Raw genomic sequence first — 18,908 nt, 5'->3', positions numbered from 1 at the left:
CCGCGCGCCCGCGCGCCCCGCCTCCGCGCGCCCGCGCGCCCCGCCTCCCGCCTCCGGCCCGCGGGCGGGGCCCTGGGCTGCTCTCGCCTCACGCGACCGCCCGCACCCCCCGGCGGCAGACGGCCCGGCGCCCGGCGCTGTAGGTGCGCCCCGCAAGTGAACCCCTAGGCATACAGTCTTCGCTCCATCTCGCAGGTGAGGACACCGAAGGGCAGCGTCCCTTTGCAGGCCACCCAGCTGGTGCGGCTGCTCGGCCGCCTCCTCCTCGGGGGTCCCCACGCCCGGCGTCGGGGGCGCTCTGGCACACCTGTCGAGCAGGCCGCCGGGGCTGGCGTCCCTCGGGGGTGGCAGGGCCTCAGCGGGGGCGGGGAGCCGGGGGCGGGGGCGGGCCGGTGTGCGCACGGCCCCTCCGGCCGCCTCTTGGGACTGGTGCCCCGCGGTGTCGGGAGTCACGGACTTGATCTTGAGAGTTGGGGGCGGGCGGGGCTCTGGGGCAGCCAGGAGAGACCCGAGACCTGCTCTTCCCTGGCAGGCGGGCCCTTCTCTCCTTCTGGCCACCTTACCCCCAAAGCCGGCTCCCGGGCAGGGACGAGGCACGAACACTGTGCAGTGTGCCGGGCAGGCTGAGCGCGAGGGCCAACGGAAATCCACTGGGGTACCCGGGCAAGGCCCTGCTCCTCTTAGGGCCTCAGTTTCCCCTTTCCCCATCCGTAAAATGAGAAAGGTGGAGCCATGCCTCCTCCTCTTCATCTGACTTCTCGCTTAAGGAGAAGCTTCCCTTCCCCTCCTGGCCACACTCCTGCGGGAGGAGGGCAAGACCGGCTTCTCCACGGGGAAAGCACTTCCAAGCAGTGCGGGATCCTGCTGGGGGGGGGGGGGGGGGGGGGGGGGGCGTTCCGCCCCGCCCACCCACTCCCTCCCTTGCCTCCTCCCAAGTCTCCCCAAACTCTGGCGGTGGGCGCCCTCTGGTGTCGCCTGTCCCACCTTGCAGTCATGTTCCAGAAGTCCCGTAAGGCGTTTTGTAAAATAAAGAAGCTATAATAATAATGAAAAGTATAAAATGTATAGAGTTTTCAAGAAACTGTGTTCTACTTCCAGAAAATGGTCACTTTAACTTTGTAAATATTTATCTAAAATGATATTTACGAAACTGTGATATATATTATTTGATTGTATATGTACACCTGTAAATACATTTGTACCTCTCTTGTATTCTAAAATAAAAATTACTTGGATCATTTATCACTTAGCATCTGAAGGGGTCGACACATTTATCTGCATGAAAAGGAAATATGAAAAGTGCCTAGAAACTGGAGAGGGGTTGGGCAGAGTTGTTTCACTGCTTTTGAAAGTCACCATTGTGCCCTCCCCGAGGAAAATTCTCCGTCAGCTCCTAAAGAGATGGCCACAGTGCAAAGCAACCGGAAATCTTTGAAGGGGTTGGGCATATTCTTCATGCTTCCAGCTGGACTCTCAAATCCTGGTGTCCCACTTTGTTACTTCCCCCAAATCTTTACTTACTTTTTTTTTCTTTTTTCTTTTTCATGAACAATTTAAGAGAATTCAAGCAGCCCATGGGGTGGACCAGGATGGCCACTAAGTGCCCTCCCAATGCCTAGAATCTCCAAATGCTCTGGGTCCCCATTTCCAGAGCGTCCCCGAGGAAGAGGAAAGAGGAGGAAGGCCTTCAGTGCAGGGCCAGGCCCTGGCTCTCCTACCCAGTGCCTCCTGGCCAGGAGGAGGTGTGCACACTGGGGAGTGTGAGTTCACACCTGTACCCCAATACGTGCTAGTTGGGAGGGTCGCCTTTCCAACCCACTGGCATCGTCCAGGCACACCTCTGTGCATCCTCATTTAGCCGTGTGTGTGCACATGAGCTCACACACGCACACATGAAGACACTTGAACTCGCACTTTTATAAAGACCATCCCCATTTGGAGCTTCAGGTGCTCCCGAAGACCCCCATACTTTGGGGACTGGTCTTGTACCCCGGCAGATGGGGGCACAGGTAGAGATGTACACTTGATGTGTTCATTTGCAAGGCCCATCTGGGGTTTCCTCCCTAGGGTAAGCAGGGTAAGTCACCCTGGTTACTCCTCCTCCCCTGTCTCCAACCTCGCCTCTCCTTTGAAACCTCACCACTAGGCTTCTGATGCCTCCAGGGGCCCCCGGTATTACCTTCCCCCCATTGCAGGCCCCACAGGAGGCCTCTTGTTTCCATAAACAAAGCTGAATCCCCTTTCTCCTGGATGCTGACCAGTAGAGTTAAACACCCTCCTGGCCCACATGCCGTGCCTCCAGAGAGTAATGCTGGCTTCCTTCAGGAGTCAGACTTCAGAGAAGTCAGTAGGGCCCTTGATCAAAAATCTACATGGCTCTCCGTAGCTAATTCCATTCTGTGAAGTCCCCGCTACTGAGCGCAGGGTCCACAGCCCGGGCTCCAGAACCCACCTGGTGGCAGCAGGCTGTAATTGCAGGCTAAAGTGCATTTGCTCTGCCTGCCGCAGACCTACACAAGCGTGCGGGCGCCGGAGATCCAAGGATGAGCAGAGAGGAACGGGGGTCCTGAAGAATTGCACGCTGCTGGGAGGCCTGATACTAAAGGCCTGAGCTCTCACCGTGCTTGCATTCCCAGCAGACGCCTCAGGCCCCTTTCCACGGAGTGCACCCCCCCTCCTCCCCACAAAGGCATGCGAACACCACAGCAGTTTCTGGCCTTAGGGATTTAAATGCATTTATTCTGGGAATCCTCCCCACAAGCCCATGAAGCTGATGCTCTTTTTTCCTCCCTGATGCACTATTAATATCCATTTGAAGTAGAAGAAAACTGAGCTAGAGAGTAAATCATTTGCCCATGTCACCCAGCCACGAGTAGCAGAGCCGTTTTCGCCACGGCCGCTGACCCTAGAAGCCATGCTTACGACCAGTAGGCCAACCACATCCCAGTCAACCCACAGAGTCAGGGCTTTCTGCATATCCCACAGGGATGCAGTGCGGACCGGCACCGTATATAGACCTTGTATTCTTCAGCCTTGCAAAAGTCGCTTACTCATTCTAGAAGCTTTTTTGGAGATTCCTTAGGACTTCGATGTACACGATCATGTTGTCTATGAATAGAGACAGTTTTACTTCTTCCTTTCCAATCAAGATGCCTTTTCTTTCTTTTTCTCATCTTACTGCGTGGTTCAGGAACTCCAGGAGTGGAGGATTCTAGATAGAGGCCACCGGGTCTGGGTTTGAAACTCTGCCCCGCCCTTCACTCGCTGTGTGACCTGAGGCAAGTCAATTAGCGGCTCTGTGCTTCAGTTTCCTCAAATGGAAAAGAATGTTGTGAGGATAAAGTGGGATAATGTATATAAACAAATAAAGCATGTGGCCTGGTGCCTGGCACAAAGTTAAGTGTTCAATAAATGGAAGCTCTTGTTAATGCAGGGATGCCTTTGGTGGGTGAGAAGGGTTGTAGCTTCTTTTGCCACCCACCCCACTGGGCATTCCCCCAGAGGGCATCTGAGGCAGCTGTCCACCCCCCTCTTCTCCTACCCTTTGCTGTGTCCATTATCCTTGGATCTCTTGAAATGGACGAACAGATATCCCAAACTTTCAGCTTCCTTCCCACCTCAGAGCTGGCCTACTGGGATGTATGTCTGTGGCTAGTGGGGCAAGTTCTGGATGGTGGCGGATTAGCACCCTTGCCAACTGCTTCTGCAACGTGGCTGCCTCGTCGAAATCAGACGTCTTGCATGTTAGTGCAGGGCTTCAAAGACAAGTGCCCCGAGAACCTGTCCCTGCTTGTCTGGTACCTGGCCCAGGCGGGATTAGGGCAGGTGGAGCGTGGCCCAGAGTGAGCCCCCTACAGGAGGGCCGGTTATTTACTCTCTCTAGGGAATGGCTAACCCTGGAAGGGGCCTCAGTTCCAAGCACTGAGACACAATGAACAAAAAGCATAAAGCCCCCGGTTCTTGGAGTACTCGTGTTCTAGTGGAGGAAGTCCGCAATAAATAAGCAAACACACAAGAACATTCAGTGACAAGAAAGGAGACAAGATCAAGTGATAAAAAAGGGACCGAGGATTATTCCGGAAAAGGTGGTCAGGGAAGGCTTCTCTGAGGAGGTGATAGTTGACCTGAGGTCTGTGTGAGAAGCAGCCAGCCCCACCAAGACCTAGGGGAAGAGAATTCCATGCCAAGAGCGCCCCAAGTGCCCTGATCTTGGGGTGGCGACCAGAGCGGTGTGTATGGAACGCAGGTGAGACCAGCGCATCTGGCTGCAGTGGAAGGAGTAAGGGGTTGGGTTAGGAGGAGAGCGAGCTCAGAGACGGGGCCAGGCGAAGACGAGTTTGGATTTTATTCTTGGTGTAAAGGGAAGCTGCCAGAAGTGTTCTAAGCCAGGAAGTGGTTTAACCTGATGTGTTTTTTAAAAGCTCACTCTGGCTGCTCTTTGGAGATTGGATGGTAGGAGGGGCAAATGTAGAACCAGCCTGGAGGTGGTGCCCAGGTGAGACATGACTGAGTGGCCTGAGGAAAGTGCACAGATGGGAGGTAGATGGATGTGGGGGGAACTGATGAATGTTAGACCTGAGAGGCCATTAAAATCACTGAGGGAGTTAAACACATGCTCACAGGCTTCCAAGACCCCACCTTTGTAGCACCTCAATGCCCAAGTTTGGGCTCAGGAATCCATATTCCTTTTTTCTTTTTTCTTTTTTAAGATTTTATTTATTTATTTGACAGACAGAGAGAGAGAGCACACAAGCAGGGGGAGCGGCAGGCAGAGGGAGAGGGAAAGGGAGAAGCAGGCTTTCTGCAAAGCAGGGAGCCCAATTCGGGGCTCGATCCCAGGACCCCAGGGTTCATGACCTGAGCCTAAGGCAGACGCTTAACCAACTGAGCCAGCCAGGCGCCCTGAGGCATCCATATTCCTAATAAGCCCCTCTGGGATGCGCACTGTTCCCGGGTGCCCGGTTGCCCGGTGTGGTATGAAGAAGCAAGTCTGTTGCACAGAGAGGAGCTCTGGTGGGGAGTCTGGAGTCTCGGGTGCCAGTCCCAATTGCAGGTCTGTTGTGGGATTCAGAGACCCCAAGGGACCGCCAGGAATAGCAATTCTTACCTCCAAGATGGGCCAAGTGTGAGGAATAAGTAGCATGTGTTTGTAAAGCATTCAGCAAAGGACAAGGCCCTGGAGAAGTGTTCGGTAAATGGTGCAGGCTTTGGGGTAAAGCAGGTGCAGTGGGAAGGAACATTGGCCCTGCCACCAAGCACTCTGTGAATATTAGTCCCTTTTGGCCCTTAGTTGCTTCCGCTATTAAAAAACGTATCTGCAGTGGACTGAATGTGTCCCTCCTAAATTCATGTGTTGAAATCCTAACCCCCAAGTTAATGGTATGAGGAGGTGGGACCTTTGGGAGGTGATTAGTTCACCAGGGTGGAGCCCTTGTAAATTGGATTAGTGCCTTATAAAAGACACCCCAGAGACTCCCCTCACCCCTTCTGGGCCATACGAGGAAACAGCGAGAAGTCAGTTGTCTGTGAACCAGGAAGCCAGCTCTCAACAGACACTGAATCCGACACTACACTTAGACAGTGTTCATAATCCCAACGCTGTGACAGGCCCGGTAAATGTGGATCGCTTCTCGGCCTTTTGGCTAAGATCAAGTGTAGGCTCGTAAATGTGGGTGCTGTGAGAATGGGAGGGGCGGAGGTTTTGTCCGTCCCTTCTGGGATGAAAGTGGATGATGTCAAGAGTACCCTACTCTTGGTCTAGGGGCCCTCCCAGGCCTAGCTCCCTAGCCGGCTGGGCTACCCTGGCTCAAAGGACACCACTGCCCTCTTATGGCGGAAGCCAGACTCAACTCACACTTTTGTAGCTCTATCACCTCCTCCATGCAGGAGGGCCATTGTCTGACCTTCGGATGCCCCATGGAGCCCTAGAATTTATATCCTTGACTGCCTTGCAGGATTGGCTTTCTTGACAGATGTAGTTGTGAGCTTTGCTTAAAAAGAAATGTTGTCCTTTTGGAGGTTTAGCAAACAACTGATCTGATGGATCTTTAGGAGGCAGTGGACCCGATTTACTGAGCGTAGTGTGTGAGGCTGATGCAAGTTATCTAATCCTCTTTAGGATCCCTGTGCATAATCATCAGCTCCAATTCCCTGAGGTTGAAACACAGTTTGTTGTGGATGCTATAAATCACGCAGGGCAAGGGGGAGGGAGAGGGTAGTGGGAGGCAGGGAGAAGGGAGGAGGGAAATGCTCCTATTAAATAGGATGTGGAGGGGGCACCCGGGTGGCTCAGTCGGTTAAGCGTCTGCCTTCGGCTCAGGTCATGATCTTGGGGTCCTGGGATTGCGCCCCACATCAGGCTTTCGGCTCAGCGGTGCGTCTGCTTCTCCTTCTCCCTCTGTGATCTCTCTCGCTTTTGCTCTCTCTCAGATAAATAAATAAAATATTTTTAAAAAGTAAACTGGACATGGGGATAAAGCCACATATACATCTGTCTGTCCACCATGGAATCCTTAGAACAGCTCCTGGCACACAGAGAGTGCTCAATTTGTTGTATGAGTAAATATAAGCCCATATCTTTGTATTATGTGTGCACCTGCCCTCCCTACAAAATAGGCCTGCTTTGCAAGGTTTGCATATTCTCTTAGGCAGCTTTATTTTTAAGTTAGAGTAAATCAGCTCATTCAAAAGAAGTTATTAAGAAAGAACAGAATCAGCACCTGGAACACTGTTTGGGGGTAGAGGTGGTTGGTTGGTACTGAGCCAGCACCCACGAGGAGGCAGTAAAGTAGAATACTGGGGCTACCAGGAACAGTATGAAAAGGGCCTCTTTTTTCTTTCCAACTCGTGTCTTCTGTAGATCCCACCTCCCCAACCTCCTGAGCTCTCTCATACCAAAGAACCACATTTTAGCAACTTAGAGTTGGAAGGAAACTCATAGGCCCATTTCTCAATGATCTCTGACTCTGGTAAACCATAAATGGGATGATGATTACGAGATATTTTTGGTAAAAAATCAAACGCCACGCAACCTGAGATCTCATTATTTCACAGGTACGGCCTTACCAATAGTAAAAATGGCAACTTGGCTCCCTCATTCCCTTCATGTTAGCCAAATGGTTGCCAGTAGTCAACATGGCCGCCAGGCTGTGCGTTCCCATTGGCGAGTGCTCTGAGGCCCGCCCTGCCCCGCCCCTCCGCGCGAAGGCCGGGAACGGCCGAGGCGGAAGTCGCGGTTCCCGGCCGGACTGCGCCTGCGCCATTCTTTGGCGCCAAGATGGCGATGGAGATGAGGCTTCCCGTGGCTCGCAAGCCTCTTAGCGAGAGCGTGGGCCGCGATACTAAAAAACATCTGGTGGTTCCGGGGGACACGATCACCACGGACACGGGATTCATGCGGTACGTGGGGACCTGGGGACTCGGGGCCCCAAAGGGCGGCCGCTGGGCTGTGCACGTGGCCTCTGTTCCCTTGCATCTGAGTACCCGCGGGACGCAGGGCACAGCTGAGCATCCCAGCTCCCTTGTTTCCCAGTCCTCGGGCTTCTTATTCTGTGCACCTGTGTGTCCCCGTCTGCGTTTGCCTCAGTCCCTGGAAACCCTTCTCTCCTAACCTCTGGTGTCAACGACTCCTGGGTTCTCCGTCTCGGGCCCTGATCTCTGAGCCTTCCTCGCCTTCTTCGTTGGAGACCTGCAACACTGGGCGGGGAGGGTTAGGAGCAGGGGCCTCTTTCCAGTTTTCAGATGAGGGGACAGTGGGCATTCCTGACGTGGCCTCTTCTCTCGGCGACATCTCTTAGCCAGGTGCTCGGTTTTGAAATCAGTAATTGTTTGGGCTTAGGGCATACACAATATATTGTGCTCCATGCACCCAAATCTACATTTTGAATCCGAAGGCAGTACGATATGTGTAGTTAAGAGAGCAGACTCTTGAGCCAGACAGTTGGGGTTTCAGCCCTGCACCATCACATATTATAAGTTGTATTTCCTCTCCAAGGTCAGTTTTCTTATCTGTTAGATAGTGATAATAACAGTAACTATTTGGTAGGGAAATGAGAATTAAATAAGAAAAAATTAAGAAAAGAAGCGGGGTGCCTGGGTGGCTCACTCGGTTAAGCGTCTGACTCCTGATTATAGCTCAGGTGTGATCTCAGGGTCCTGCGATCCAGCCCATGCAACCCCCGCCTCCCCAGGCTTCACGCTGGGTGTGAAGCCTGCTTGGGATTTTCTCCCTCTCTGCCTCTCCCCCTCCTCTTTCTTTCTCAAAAAAAAAAAAAAAAGAAGAAGAAGAAGAAAAGCAAAACTCACCATTGTATCACTATCGTAGATAAACACTAGTAGTATTTCAGCCTTTTGGTGGTGGGGGTACAGCATTTATAATATTGCTCTTTAACGTTTTAGTTTGAGGTTATTGGATCCGAAGGAATCTTAAAGTGTCAGTCCTTCATGAATTCAGCATATATTTGTATTACGTGCGGTTGGAGTACAGCTGTGATCAAAGTAGGGAAATCTCTGTCGCGGTGGAGTTTATATTTCGACAGAGACAGACAGATAATAAACAATAAGCACAACAAACAAGTTAGTATGTTTGGTGATAAATTCAGTGGGGAAAATGCAAAGTTGAGCAGGGTAAGTGGAATGTGGTTGGGAATATGGTGGGGGTGGTGGCAGCAGGATGGGTGACTGTTTTAAATGGGGTAATCAAGGTAGGCCTGATGGAGAAAGTGACATTTGAGTAGACTTGAGTAAGACAAGGGGAGATGTCTATGCAGCTGTCTCAAGGAGTGTTCGGGGACAGAGAAAAGCCAGGCTTTAAAGTAGGAGGAGCCTGTTAGGAATATATTGTTCTTGAAGGGAGAGGTCATCTCAAGAGTTACCCTTGTATCCTTTGTATCCTACTCTTAAAACAGGGGCCATGGAACTTACATGGGGGAAGAGAAGCTCATTGCATCTGTGGCTGGCTCAGTGGAGAGGGTAAACAAGTTGATCTGTGTGAAAGCTTTGAAAACCAGGTGAGAACAAAAGGTGTGTATTCTCTTGTGTCATTCATGTTATACAGCCAGGAACATACCCCCCCCCGCCGCCCCCCGCCTGCTTTATCATTCAGTAGGTCTGCGATTTTGAACATGACTATAGAAAGGATACAGGTGACTATAGGTAAGTGTGGGCTTCAGAGGTTTCCTCACATTACTCGATCTCTCCAAACTTTGGCCACCTCCTCTGCAAAATGAGGGTAATAGCATGATCCATCTTGTAGGATTTTTGTTAGAATTCATTGAAACGGGACATGTAAAGTACTTAGCACAGGGCCTGCTACCTCGAAGAGCTCAGTAAAGGTTAGCCCCAGAAAGGAAGCTGGTGGGGCTGGAACGGAGTGAGCAAGGGGGGGGGAGTGTAGGGGCAGATGCAGACAGAGCCGAGGTGGGCAGCCTGCCTTGATAAGCATTTTGTCTTCCACTTTATGTAGCCTAGGCCACCCCTGGAAGGGGTGGAGCAGAGGAGGGACATGATCTGACTTATGTCTTAATATCACCGGCTGCTGGGAGGGATTGAGGGGGAACAGGGGCAGGCTTAGGGAGACTTCATGGACTGTTTTCATCATCTAAAATAATGGTGGCTTGGACTAAGGGAGCAGTAGAAGTGGGGAGTAATGGCTGATTCTGCATACATTTTGTGTTCTGAGTTTTTTGTTTTGTTTTTCACCTAAGGGTATTGGATTTTGTATTCTTTGGGCTTTTCCATATATAGGACCATGTCGGTGAATCGAGATAGTTTTACTTTTTCCTTTCCCAATTTGGATGCCTTTTTTTTCTGTGTATATTTTGAAGGTAGAGCCAGTAGGATCAGCTGCTGCACTTGTCCTGGAGTGAGAGAGAGAGAGAGAGAAATCAAGCGTTCCTCCAAGGACTCCCAAGATTTTTGGCTTGAGCAACTGGAGGAATGGTGTTGCCATTTACTGAGACCCTGCTGGCTGGGAGAGGACCAGTTTGTGATGGGGGCTGGGGAGGGAGCTGCTGGAAAGCTTTTCTTTAGGTTGGAGACATTTGGAAATGGCTAATAGTCATGTAAATAGAGATGCTAGGTAGCCAGCAGTTGACTAGAGTCTGGAATTCAGAAATGGCATAGTCATCAGTGGTGTTTAAAGCCATTAGATTGGATGAGCTCAGCAAGAGGTGAGTGTGGGCTGACGGAGAAGAGGTCCACGGCTGGAGCCTTCAGCATGGAAGACATAATGATTAGAATTGGGATAAGGAACTAGCACAGGGGCCGGAGCTGAGCTCCCTGTGGGTGGGGGAGACTGTGAGTGGACTGGATTGAGTGGGGTCCTGTCTCAGTCTCCTCTTCCTCCTCCTTTGCTGATGCAGAAGCCATCTGTGCTCCAGATCCCCCCGGGAAATATTCCATGGTTATCAGTGTCATGTAATTAACAAAACAGGGGTTTCAGGCTTAAGGAACTACTTGGAATAAATGGTTTGTCCAAGAATAGTTAATGGAGACTTTATACACGTAGGAATGTTTGAAGTTCTCGGTTCTTGGAAATAAGTCGGAAAAGCATAGTATGTGAATTTACCATACTTCAGCATGGTGCCTAATCCAGGCCCTCATCCTGTTGAACTGAAATCTCCAGTGGTGCTTAGTCTTGTAATAAGGTCTGTTCACTGATGGATGACCTGTTTTATCTTTCAGATATAATGGTGAAGTAGGAGACATTGTGGTGGGGAGAATCACAGAGGTAAAGTAGATATCATGTTGGTTTTTACAAAGTAAAAGCAAGCTGGTGATTGAATGAATGGGATAGTCATTCTATCTGTAGTTATGCAAATGGGGCATTCATTGCATTTGACTCTTACATGCCCCCCCCTTGAAGAGATTTTATTTTTTTATTTGAGAGAGCACAGGTGGGGTTGGGGAGGAGCAGAAGGAGAGGGAGAGGCAGACTCCCTGCTGAGCACGGAGCCCCATGGGGCTTGATCCCAGGACCTGAGCCTAAGGCAGACACTTAACCGACTAAGCCACCCAGGCGCCCCTTATGTGCCCTTTGATGTGAACAGTTGGCTTGTTGTATTGGGGATTATTGGTCACTGACGATGTGAGCTCTTGCCCCTGGAGTCTGTGTCCAACTGTGAAATTTCTCTGTAGGTTCAACAGAAGAGGTGGAAGGTGGAGACCAACTCTAGGCTGGATTCGGTCTTGCTTCTGTCATCCATGAACCTTCCTGGAGGAGAGTTGGTAAGGGTCTCCATGCTGGTACTGTAGAATTTGCTAGCGAAAGTTCTGGGGTCCGTTGCACCAGTGGAGAACTCTGCTTTATGCTGAGGTTGCCTCTTTTACTCTTGTTTGTCTGCTGTGAGGTTTGCTGCCTGGATGTACACATTTTCACTTGGTCCGGGCCTCCCAACATAAGCAGCAGTTGGTATGTGATAGGATCTGGAATGGCCGTGGGGTGTGATCCCAAAAGAGAGTTGGAAGAGAAGCTCTCAGGTGCTTGGTGCTCATTTTCCTTTTCTGGGTGTATCAGCTTTGCATAGTGATGGTGTCCCTTGAAAAGTTGTGTTTAGATTAGCTTCTTGTCAATTGAATGGCATTTGGTTATTCCAGACAACTGCAATACCTAAGGGGCAGCCTTTTGTAAAATGCCGTGGTTTTTCTTCAATCCATCATGTATGTACAGAGAGGCTCACTGCTAGGTTCTCTGGAGAATGCAAGATAAAGGAGGCTTGGCTGAGTTCCTGAAAGTGCACAGATTAGCAGGGGAAGCGAGATAACTGATCTAAATACCTGACAGTCGAAGAATAAACAAGCGTGTGATACAGAAGGAGTGAGTGATTTCACTGGGAGATGCTTGTAGGAAAGGGGCGTTAGAGTGGATCCCTGAAGAATGGATGGAATTCCACAGGGAGTCTGAGACCACGGGAAATGTGTGAGTAAAGATAAGAGTCAAGCCATAGGTAGTCTGGTCCTGCTGCAGCAGGGAGGGCTACCACGGACGGTGAGTGTGGACAAGGAGGCTGGGCACGATTGGGAGGGGTTTCAGTAGCACGGAAGGAGTTGGAAAACTATGCAGAGAAAGGAGGGGGAGAGGAGGAGCTGTGGGAAGGCCTGTACGAGGGAAAGTGGTGGTGATCGCTCTGGTATTCCTTGAGTGACACTGCTTACCTACTCGAGTGTCTGAATACTGTGGCTGGTTCCAGGGATCTTTCTGTAGGATCTGACTTAAGTCACGTCATCGCTTTGTGTATTTCAGAGGAGAAGATCTGCAGAAGACGAGCTGGCCATGAGAGGTTTCTTGCAGGAAGGGGATCTTATCAGTGTATCCTGCACCTTGGATTACAGCGTCTCTGTGCTCTATACGGAGCTGGGAAATGGGGCTTTGATCGTATGTCTCCTCCTGGAGACACGTAGTCCTGGCGGGGATCTGGATCCTAGATCAAGTGTCTCAGGCTCTGCTGCAGCCTTCCTCCATCCACTTAACCCAGCCGAACTCTCCAGCCCTTGTTCAGACCTGCTGCCTCAGTCATTTTTGGGGGTTTTGTCACTTATGGTGGCCCGTGCTTTAAGCTAGACTCCAATTTTCTTATGCAGGGAGTAGAAAAGGTGTTGTTCACATCAAGACATTCGTGAGCACCAAGGGGGAGAGGTTAGGTCGAGGTGCTGTCCTGCGGGTCTGTCAGGCTGCGAGTGGGACCGTTGGGGATGGGAGGAAAGGAAGGAGGGGGGGGGCCAGGGCCCCAGGGAAGGCGGGTGCCGTGAGAGTGTTTGTTCCTTTATCACCCCGGCCAGGCGGAGGTGCAGGCGGTGTTCTCCGATGGGGCTGTCTCTCTGCACACGAGGAGTCTGAAATACGGCAAAGTAAGTTGGGCTCCTGCTTTTCCTGGATACAGACTGAGACTTCGAATCCATTTCTGAATCCCCAGGGCTCTCTGGAATTCGGCCCTGAAGAGCCCCAGAAGTTAAGCAGGACAGGCTGGCGTCCCCAGAGCGGCTGGTTCACGCGGTCATGGGTCAGTAGCATTGTCACCGACGACAACTCCTGTTCTCTTCTTACTGAGGAGACTGTTGTGGCAGGAGAGCTCCTGTGACCAGGGGCCCCGCGCCCTGCTGGCTCGGCTCACTCCCGGGGGCGCTGCCGCTTTGTACTGGGGCCAGGCCTGAGAGGCTCTACTAGGAGCAAAGGGAGGTCATACTGAAACCCGATGGCCCTGGCTCTAGACAAATGTCCAGTCAATAAATTGGGTGTCATTACTAGGAGAAACTGGTTTGCCACTTGAGCCTCTAAATGAAATGTCACTGATTGTACGAAGTTACGTTATTGAGGCTCTTACTGTTTTAACGATAGCGTACTTTTTTTCTTTTAAAGATTCACTTATTTTAGCAAGAGAGAGTGCACATGAGCAGGGGAGGGCCGAGGGAGAGAAGCAGACTCCCCGCTGGGCGGGGAGCCCGCGTGGGGCTTGATTCCACAAACCTGAGATCATGACCCGAGCCGAAACCGAGAGCCAGGGGCCCCACGCCAGCATACTTTCTCTAAAACAGATTATGATTTATTAGTCTCTGGGCTTTATCTGGCGGAACCTTCTCATTTTCTGTTCGCTTGTGGAGTGGCTCCAGTCAGCCGTGCGCGCAGCCCTGGAGCAGGGCCACGGCTACACTCTGGGTGCTGACCTTCCTGGGCTTGGTCCTGCAGACCCTCCCTCCGCGGGATGGGAATTCGGGGCTGACCCTCCCCCCCCCACCAGGGATGGGTTTGCACCCAGCTGTAGGCCACTCCCCTTGCCCAGCGGCACGCGTGTCCGGGCAGGGTAGGTGGCTGGGATCCAGGTGGAACAGAATGGTGCACCTGGGCCCACAAGAGGCTCGGGCGCACATCCTCATTAGCGCCAGCTTGCCTGACTCTGCCAGCGCACCAGCCCCAGATTCAAATATAATGATGAGAATGGGAGAGAATGAGAGAAGAGTATTGAAAGTCACCTTCTCTTGGGGTGTGTCAACAACCTCTGCGTCCCCAAGTGTCCTCTGGGAGTAATTACCCTGTGTGTACACACAGGTGACTGTAGTCATTAACGGGAGTGGCCCCGACTCCGCTGTAATGAGGATGTGTGTTCTGTGGTCTGCTTTTCACGCGCTTTACTCATGACCCTCCAGTGACTTCGTTTATGCTGTATTTCTTTAGCTAGGCCAGGGGGTGTTGGTCCAGGTTTCCCCCTCCCTGGTCAAACGGCAGAAGACTCACTTCCATGATTTGCCCTGTGGGGCCTCAGTGATTCTTGGTAGCAACGGCTTCATCTGGATTTACCCCACACCCGAGCACAAAGAAGAGGACGCGGGGGGCTTCACTGCAAACCTGGAGGTGTGTAAACACCATGGCTGCTGTCGGGGCGGAGCGGCGCTCAGTCTTCGCTGTGCTTCTGGGGCGGGTGGAGCTGGCTGTTTCAGGTTTTAAAATTTTTTACTTTTGAAAGATTTATTTATCTATTTGAGAGAGCGCACGCATGAGCAGAGGCGGGAGAGGGAGAAAAGCAGACTCCACGCTGAGCGCAGAGCCCAACTCGGGGCTCGATCCCGCAACCCTGAGATCATGGCCTGAGCTGAAACCAAGTCGGACGCTTAACCGACTTAGCCACCCAGGCGCCCCAAGAGCTGTCTGGTTTTAAACCGTACGACTGCTGTAGTCTGAGGGAATTCGAGTTTCCCTTGAGGTGTCTTCATGAACATCGTCTTGCCTTCTCCTTTTCTGAAGGAGAAGGAACGGGAACTGGTTTGATCCCCGTTGGCAGGATGGCAGGTTGCAGGGTTACAGCAGCTGAGGGCCTTTCTAGTCTCCCTTGGAGTTAGCAGTTGATGGGCTTGGAGTCTCGGAGTGATAGGGTCCAAGTTATAAATGATTTCTGCGCTTTGCCGTGACTCTTCCCTGACTTTGGTTCTGCTTCCCTCTGCCTCCGCTGACAGCCCGTCTCCCTCGCCGACCGAGAGGTGATCTCCCGGCTCCGGAACTGCATCGTCTCGCTGGTCACCCAGAGGATGATGCTGTATGACACTAGCATCCTGTATTGCTACGAGGCATCCCTTCCGCACCAGGTACCTGCTCCAGCCACGCCCTCCCTCTTCCTCATCCCGCTGTAAGTGGCGGGGGGGGGTCGTCTGCTCCAGCGCTTCCTCTGGGATCGCAAGCACATCTCCCAGCAGCTTCACATGTCCAGCAGTGGGAACGGATCTGCTGGGCAGCCCTACTGAGTGTTGGTAGAGTTTCCCCAAGACACTTGTAATATCCTCGGTGTCTAGTGTCACTCGAAGGACTTGGGGGGATGGAGGTGCTGGGGAGGACTAGTTTACAACAGCAGCTCTCTGGACTTCATCTTCCCATCCCCAATTTTAGTTTTATCTTTTTAGTGAATGCCAAGAATCAGGTCTTTGTTCCTGACAGCTGTGTATACGGGAGAATCTTGATCGTTCATTAAGCTGGTTCTAGCAGATTGCAGTACTTAGCCTCCAATCAAGTATAGAGAGATGCCTGGATAGCTCAGTTGGTTGAGCTTCTGGCTCTTGATTTTGGCTCAGGTTGTGATTTTGGGATCATGGGATCGAGCCCCGTGTTGGGCTCTGTGTTCAGCGCAGAGTCTGCTTGGAATTCTCTCTCTGGCCCTTCCCCCCGCTCACGTGTTCGCTCTTGTTCTTTAAAATAAATAAATCTTAGGGGTGCCTGGGTGGCTCAGTCGTTCAGCATCTGCCCTTGGCTCAGGTCATGATGTCAGTGTCTTGGGATTAAGCCCTGCATTGGGCTCCCTGCTCCTCCCTCTCCTGCTCCCCCCTGCTTGTGCATGTGCGCATGCTCTCTCTCTGTCAAATAAATAAATACAATCTTTAAATAAATTAAATCTTAAAAATGAAAGGAATATAGAAAGTTTATGGTAACCATGCTTGGTTTCTGCGTTTGGATGTCTGCTTATGGTTGGTTTCTTTTCTGAACAAACACCTTTTTCTTTTCTTCTTTAGATCAAAGACCTCTTAAAGCCAGAAATAATGGAGGAAGTAGTTATGGAAACGCGTCAGAGGCTTTTAGAACAGGAGGGGTGAGGAGAGACATCTGAAGGACGGGACGGTGTACACCTGACCGGAGCCGTTCTTGAAAGTGAAGAATCTGATTTGTGGTCCCATGTGTGTCTCCGTGGAGAACTGACACTCGTCACCTGACCTATATCGGGCTACCTCTGGCCCAAAGACCTGCGTTCTCCTGTTGGAGGGCAGAGCCTGGGGAAGTGCTGCTGGCGCCTCTGGTTGCCCGCAGAGACCGTGCTACGGGTAGTTTCAGGCCTTTGGTTTTTTAAATTTTTATTATTATTATCTTTCTTTTTTTCTTTTTTTTTTTTTTTAAGTTTCAAGACTTCAGAAGCACACAGTGTTTCAGCCAAGTGGACTCCCATTCTGGAATAATATGGACAATCTTTTTCTTCCACTCACCATCAATTCACAATTTCACATGAAATTGCCCTTATAAAAAACACAGCCTCCCTGACCTGCAAATTGCCTGTTTTGGCCTCTGTTCCCACTTATGCAGCGCAAGTAGGATATTGAAGAATATAGTTAGTAACTTTTTTTTTTGAGAGAGAGGGAGCGTGCTTGCGCAGGGGTGGGGGAGCGTGGATCTTAAGCAGGCTCCACACCCAGCACAGAGCCAATGCAGGGCTCAGTCTCATGACATTGAGATCATGATCTGAGCTGAAACCAAGAGCCTGAACGCTTAACCCACTGAGCCACCCAGGCGCCTGTATAGTTAATAACATTAACCCAACAGTCAAATGGAAGAATAAAGTTAACCAAGCAGCCTTTGCTTGGTTGGAATCTTATTTCCCACTGCATGTTCCTTCTAGCGGTAAATGCGAGTGTCTACACCAGGCTGCTATAATCTGTCCTGCCTTTAAGGGTGATTTGTCAGAAGCTGATTTAGTGATAACAGAATGAATGTTCAGGGTGCTTCCGAGGAACACGAAAACAGTAAGAGAAATGCACATGGGTAAAGAAAAGCTGTTTTCCTCCTGTCAAGTAGTAATGCATTAACTTTAGAATAATTCAGGGTTGGGACACCTGGGTGGCTCAGTCGTTAGGCATCTGCCGTCGGCTCAGGTCGAGTCCCACATCGGGCTCCTTGGTCAGTGAGGAGCCTGCTGCTCCCCCCTCTCCCGCTGCTGCTCCCCCTGCTTGTGCTCTCTCTCTCTGACAAATAAATAAAAATCTTTAAAAAAAAAATAAGTAAATAATTTAGGGTTAAAAACAGGAGATTGAAGTTCTCACTGAGGAATGCTAGAATTCCCATGCATTGGTTTTCCTAATGACTGTCTAAAAATGGTACTCTGATTCAGGTTTGGGGAAGCATTTTTTTTAAAGGCAGTCTATGAAGTGCTATCTTATTTCACAATACGTGAACTATTTTTTATATATTTATAAATGTGGCTTTAACATCCCTGTTTCTGTCCCCGTGTCCTGTGTAATACTTGGGAGCAGAGTACAGTTGAAGGAGGGCTTAGCAGATACAAAATCTGATGGAGGCCTTAACTGCTCTCTGCCGGGTCATCTAGTAAAACGTAAACCTTGGACAGTTTCAGTGGCAGTGACTTTGAACACTGCGTTTGACAGTTTTGAAATACAGCTTGGCTCTTCACTACTGGTGTATTTCCTGTCCTTACAACATTACTCAAGAGGTATCTTACAGACAGCCGAATATTCCATAGGCTGTGGTGCAACTTTAGATTTGCTCACTTGGCATGTTTTTAGAGCACATGCTAAGGCCGGAGGAGAGCAGGGAGTGCAGAGGGTGGAAGCCGAAGTCCCTGATTTGGTTTAGTTGACTGGGGTCATTTGTAAGCTCTCTGAAAGTTTGTTCTTGCTTGGTCTGGTCTCCCAGGCTGCCAGCCTTCTGCTGCTCATTCAGTATGTCCTGAATGGCAATCACCTGCCCAATGGGAATGATACAAAGAACAGTCTGAAAGCACCTCTTGGGGATGATCTCTCCATGGCCCACTAGAGGGCGCTCTTGTCGAGTGTTAATTCCAGTGGGTGTTCTTAAAAAATGGAGTAAGGGGAAATTATTACACTGGTGCCGAATCCCTGTAGCAACTTGTGATTGCTTTGCTCTATAAAAGTGAGGACAAAGTTAGACTGAATGAGAATATGTGAACCTAAAGGGATTTATTCGACATTTGGTAACGCTGATTTCTGACCGTCAGGCATTTGCTGAGCTCTGCATTTTAGTTTTTAAGTCCTCAAAGGTATCCTCCTACAGTGTTATACAGGAAGTAAAAGAGTATAGTGCATCTCTAGAAAATACTGTAGTCTAGGCTTGGGGTTCACCTATAATAGGATGGTGAGTGGAAAGTGGAGATTGGGGATGCACCTTTAGATCAGGTGCAGGTGGCCTCTCCACTCTCCCCTAAAGCATCATCTCAGTCTGCAGAAGACCAAACAAGATCTACTTTGATAGTTAGCAGATAGGACCTCCACTTAGAAATGAAGAAAGTGGTTCAGAGAAAGTGACTTGATTAAGCTCCTACTGAGCTTAGCTATGAATCAGGAGTAGGCTTAAGCATTAGAGAGGTATCCTATAGCAACCCTTTAGAGAATGGGTTGGACTATTGGTGAAAGAATGTGGGTCCAGAAATTTTATTTCCAGCATTGAGACCAGTCCTTTGGATTGTTACCATTTTGCTCATCGCTTCTCCCTCTATGTATGCTCCTCAGGACAGGGATGAGCGTCTCCCCACCCCCTGTTGTATACCAGCACCTAGGGCAGCACTCGGCACACTGGCTCGATGAATGTTGAATTAGTTGTAGAAATGCATATTAGAGTTCTGATCCAATTGCCTAATTTTAAGCTAAACTAGAGAACTATGATGTGCAGGAAATGATTAAAGCATGAATAG

The 18,908-nt window shown here is 50.4% G+C and overlaps 2 protein-coding genes across 5 annotated transcripts in view; both read left to right on the top strand.

Moving 5' to 3' along the window:
- PRDM12 (PR/SET domain 12) overlaps positions 1–199 on the top strand; it is a 15,337-nt gene extending 15,138 nt beyond the window's left edge. The window contains exon 6 of the mRNA XM_035016579.1: positions 196–199. Coding sequence (XP_034872470.1) covers positions 196–199 — 4 coding nt within the window. The remainder of the gene's footprint in view (positions 1–195) is intronic.
- Positions 200–6,943: 6,744 nt separating this feature from the next.
- EXOSC2 (exosome component 2) lies at positions 6,944–17,143 on the top strand. Of its 4 annotated transcripts, none has more exons than XM_035015607.1 (9): positions 6,951–7,398; positions 8,907–9,008; positions 10,684–10,729; positions 11,137–11,226; positions 12,242–12,373; positions 12,778–12,846; positions 14,168–14,344; positions 14,944–15,072; positions 15,988–17,143. In XM_035015607.1, exons 1-9 carry the CDS (start codon positions 7,277–7,279, stop codon positions 16,066–16,068), a joined length of 948 nt encoding a protein of 315 aa, XP_034871498.1. In that variant the 5' UTR covers positions 6,951–7,276; the 3' UTR covers positions 16,069–17,143. The 4 variants fall into 4 exon arrangements, with proteins under 4 accessions (XP_034871500.1, XP_034871498.1, XP_034871501.1 ...); XM_035015608.1 differs by having other exon boundaries at positions 6,954–7,398; positions 12,242–12,307; XM_035015609.1 differs by lacking the exon at positions 14,944–15,072 and having other exon boundaries at positions 6,944–7,398.
- Positions 17,144–18,908: the final 1,765 nt, after the last annotated feature.

This window comes from Mirounga leonina, unplaced genomic scaffold, assembly GCF_011800145.1.
Source record: "Mirounga leonina isolate KUSES-001 unplaced genomic scaffold, KU_Mleo_1.0 Mir_170, whole genome shotgun sequence".
In the NCBI taxonomy this organism is placed as follows: domain Eukaryota; kingdom Metazoa; phylum Chordata; class Mammalia; order Carnivora; family Phocidae; genus Mirounga; species Mirounga leonina.
The sequence above is the reverse complement of the archived record's forward strand: the minus strand, read 5'-3'. Positions and strand labels throughout refer to the sequence as shown.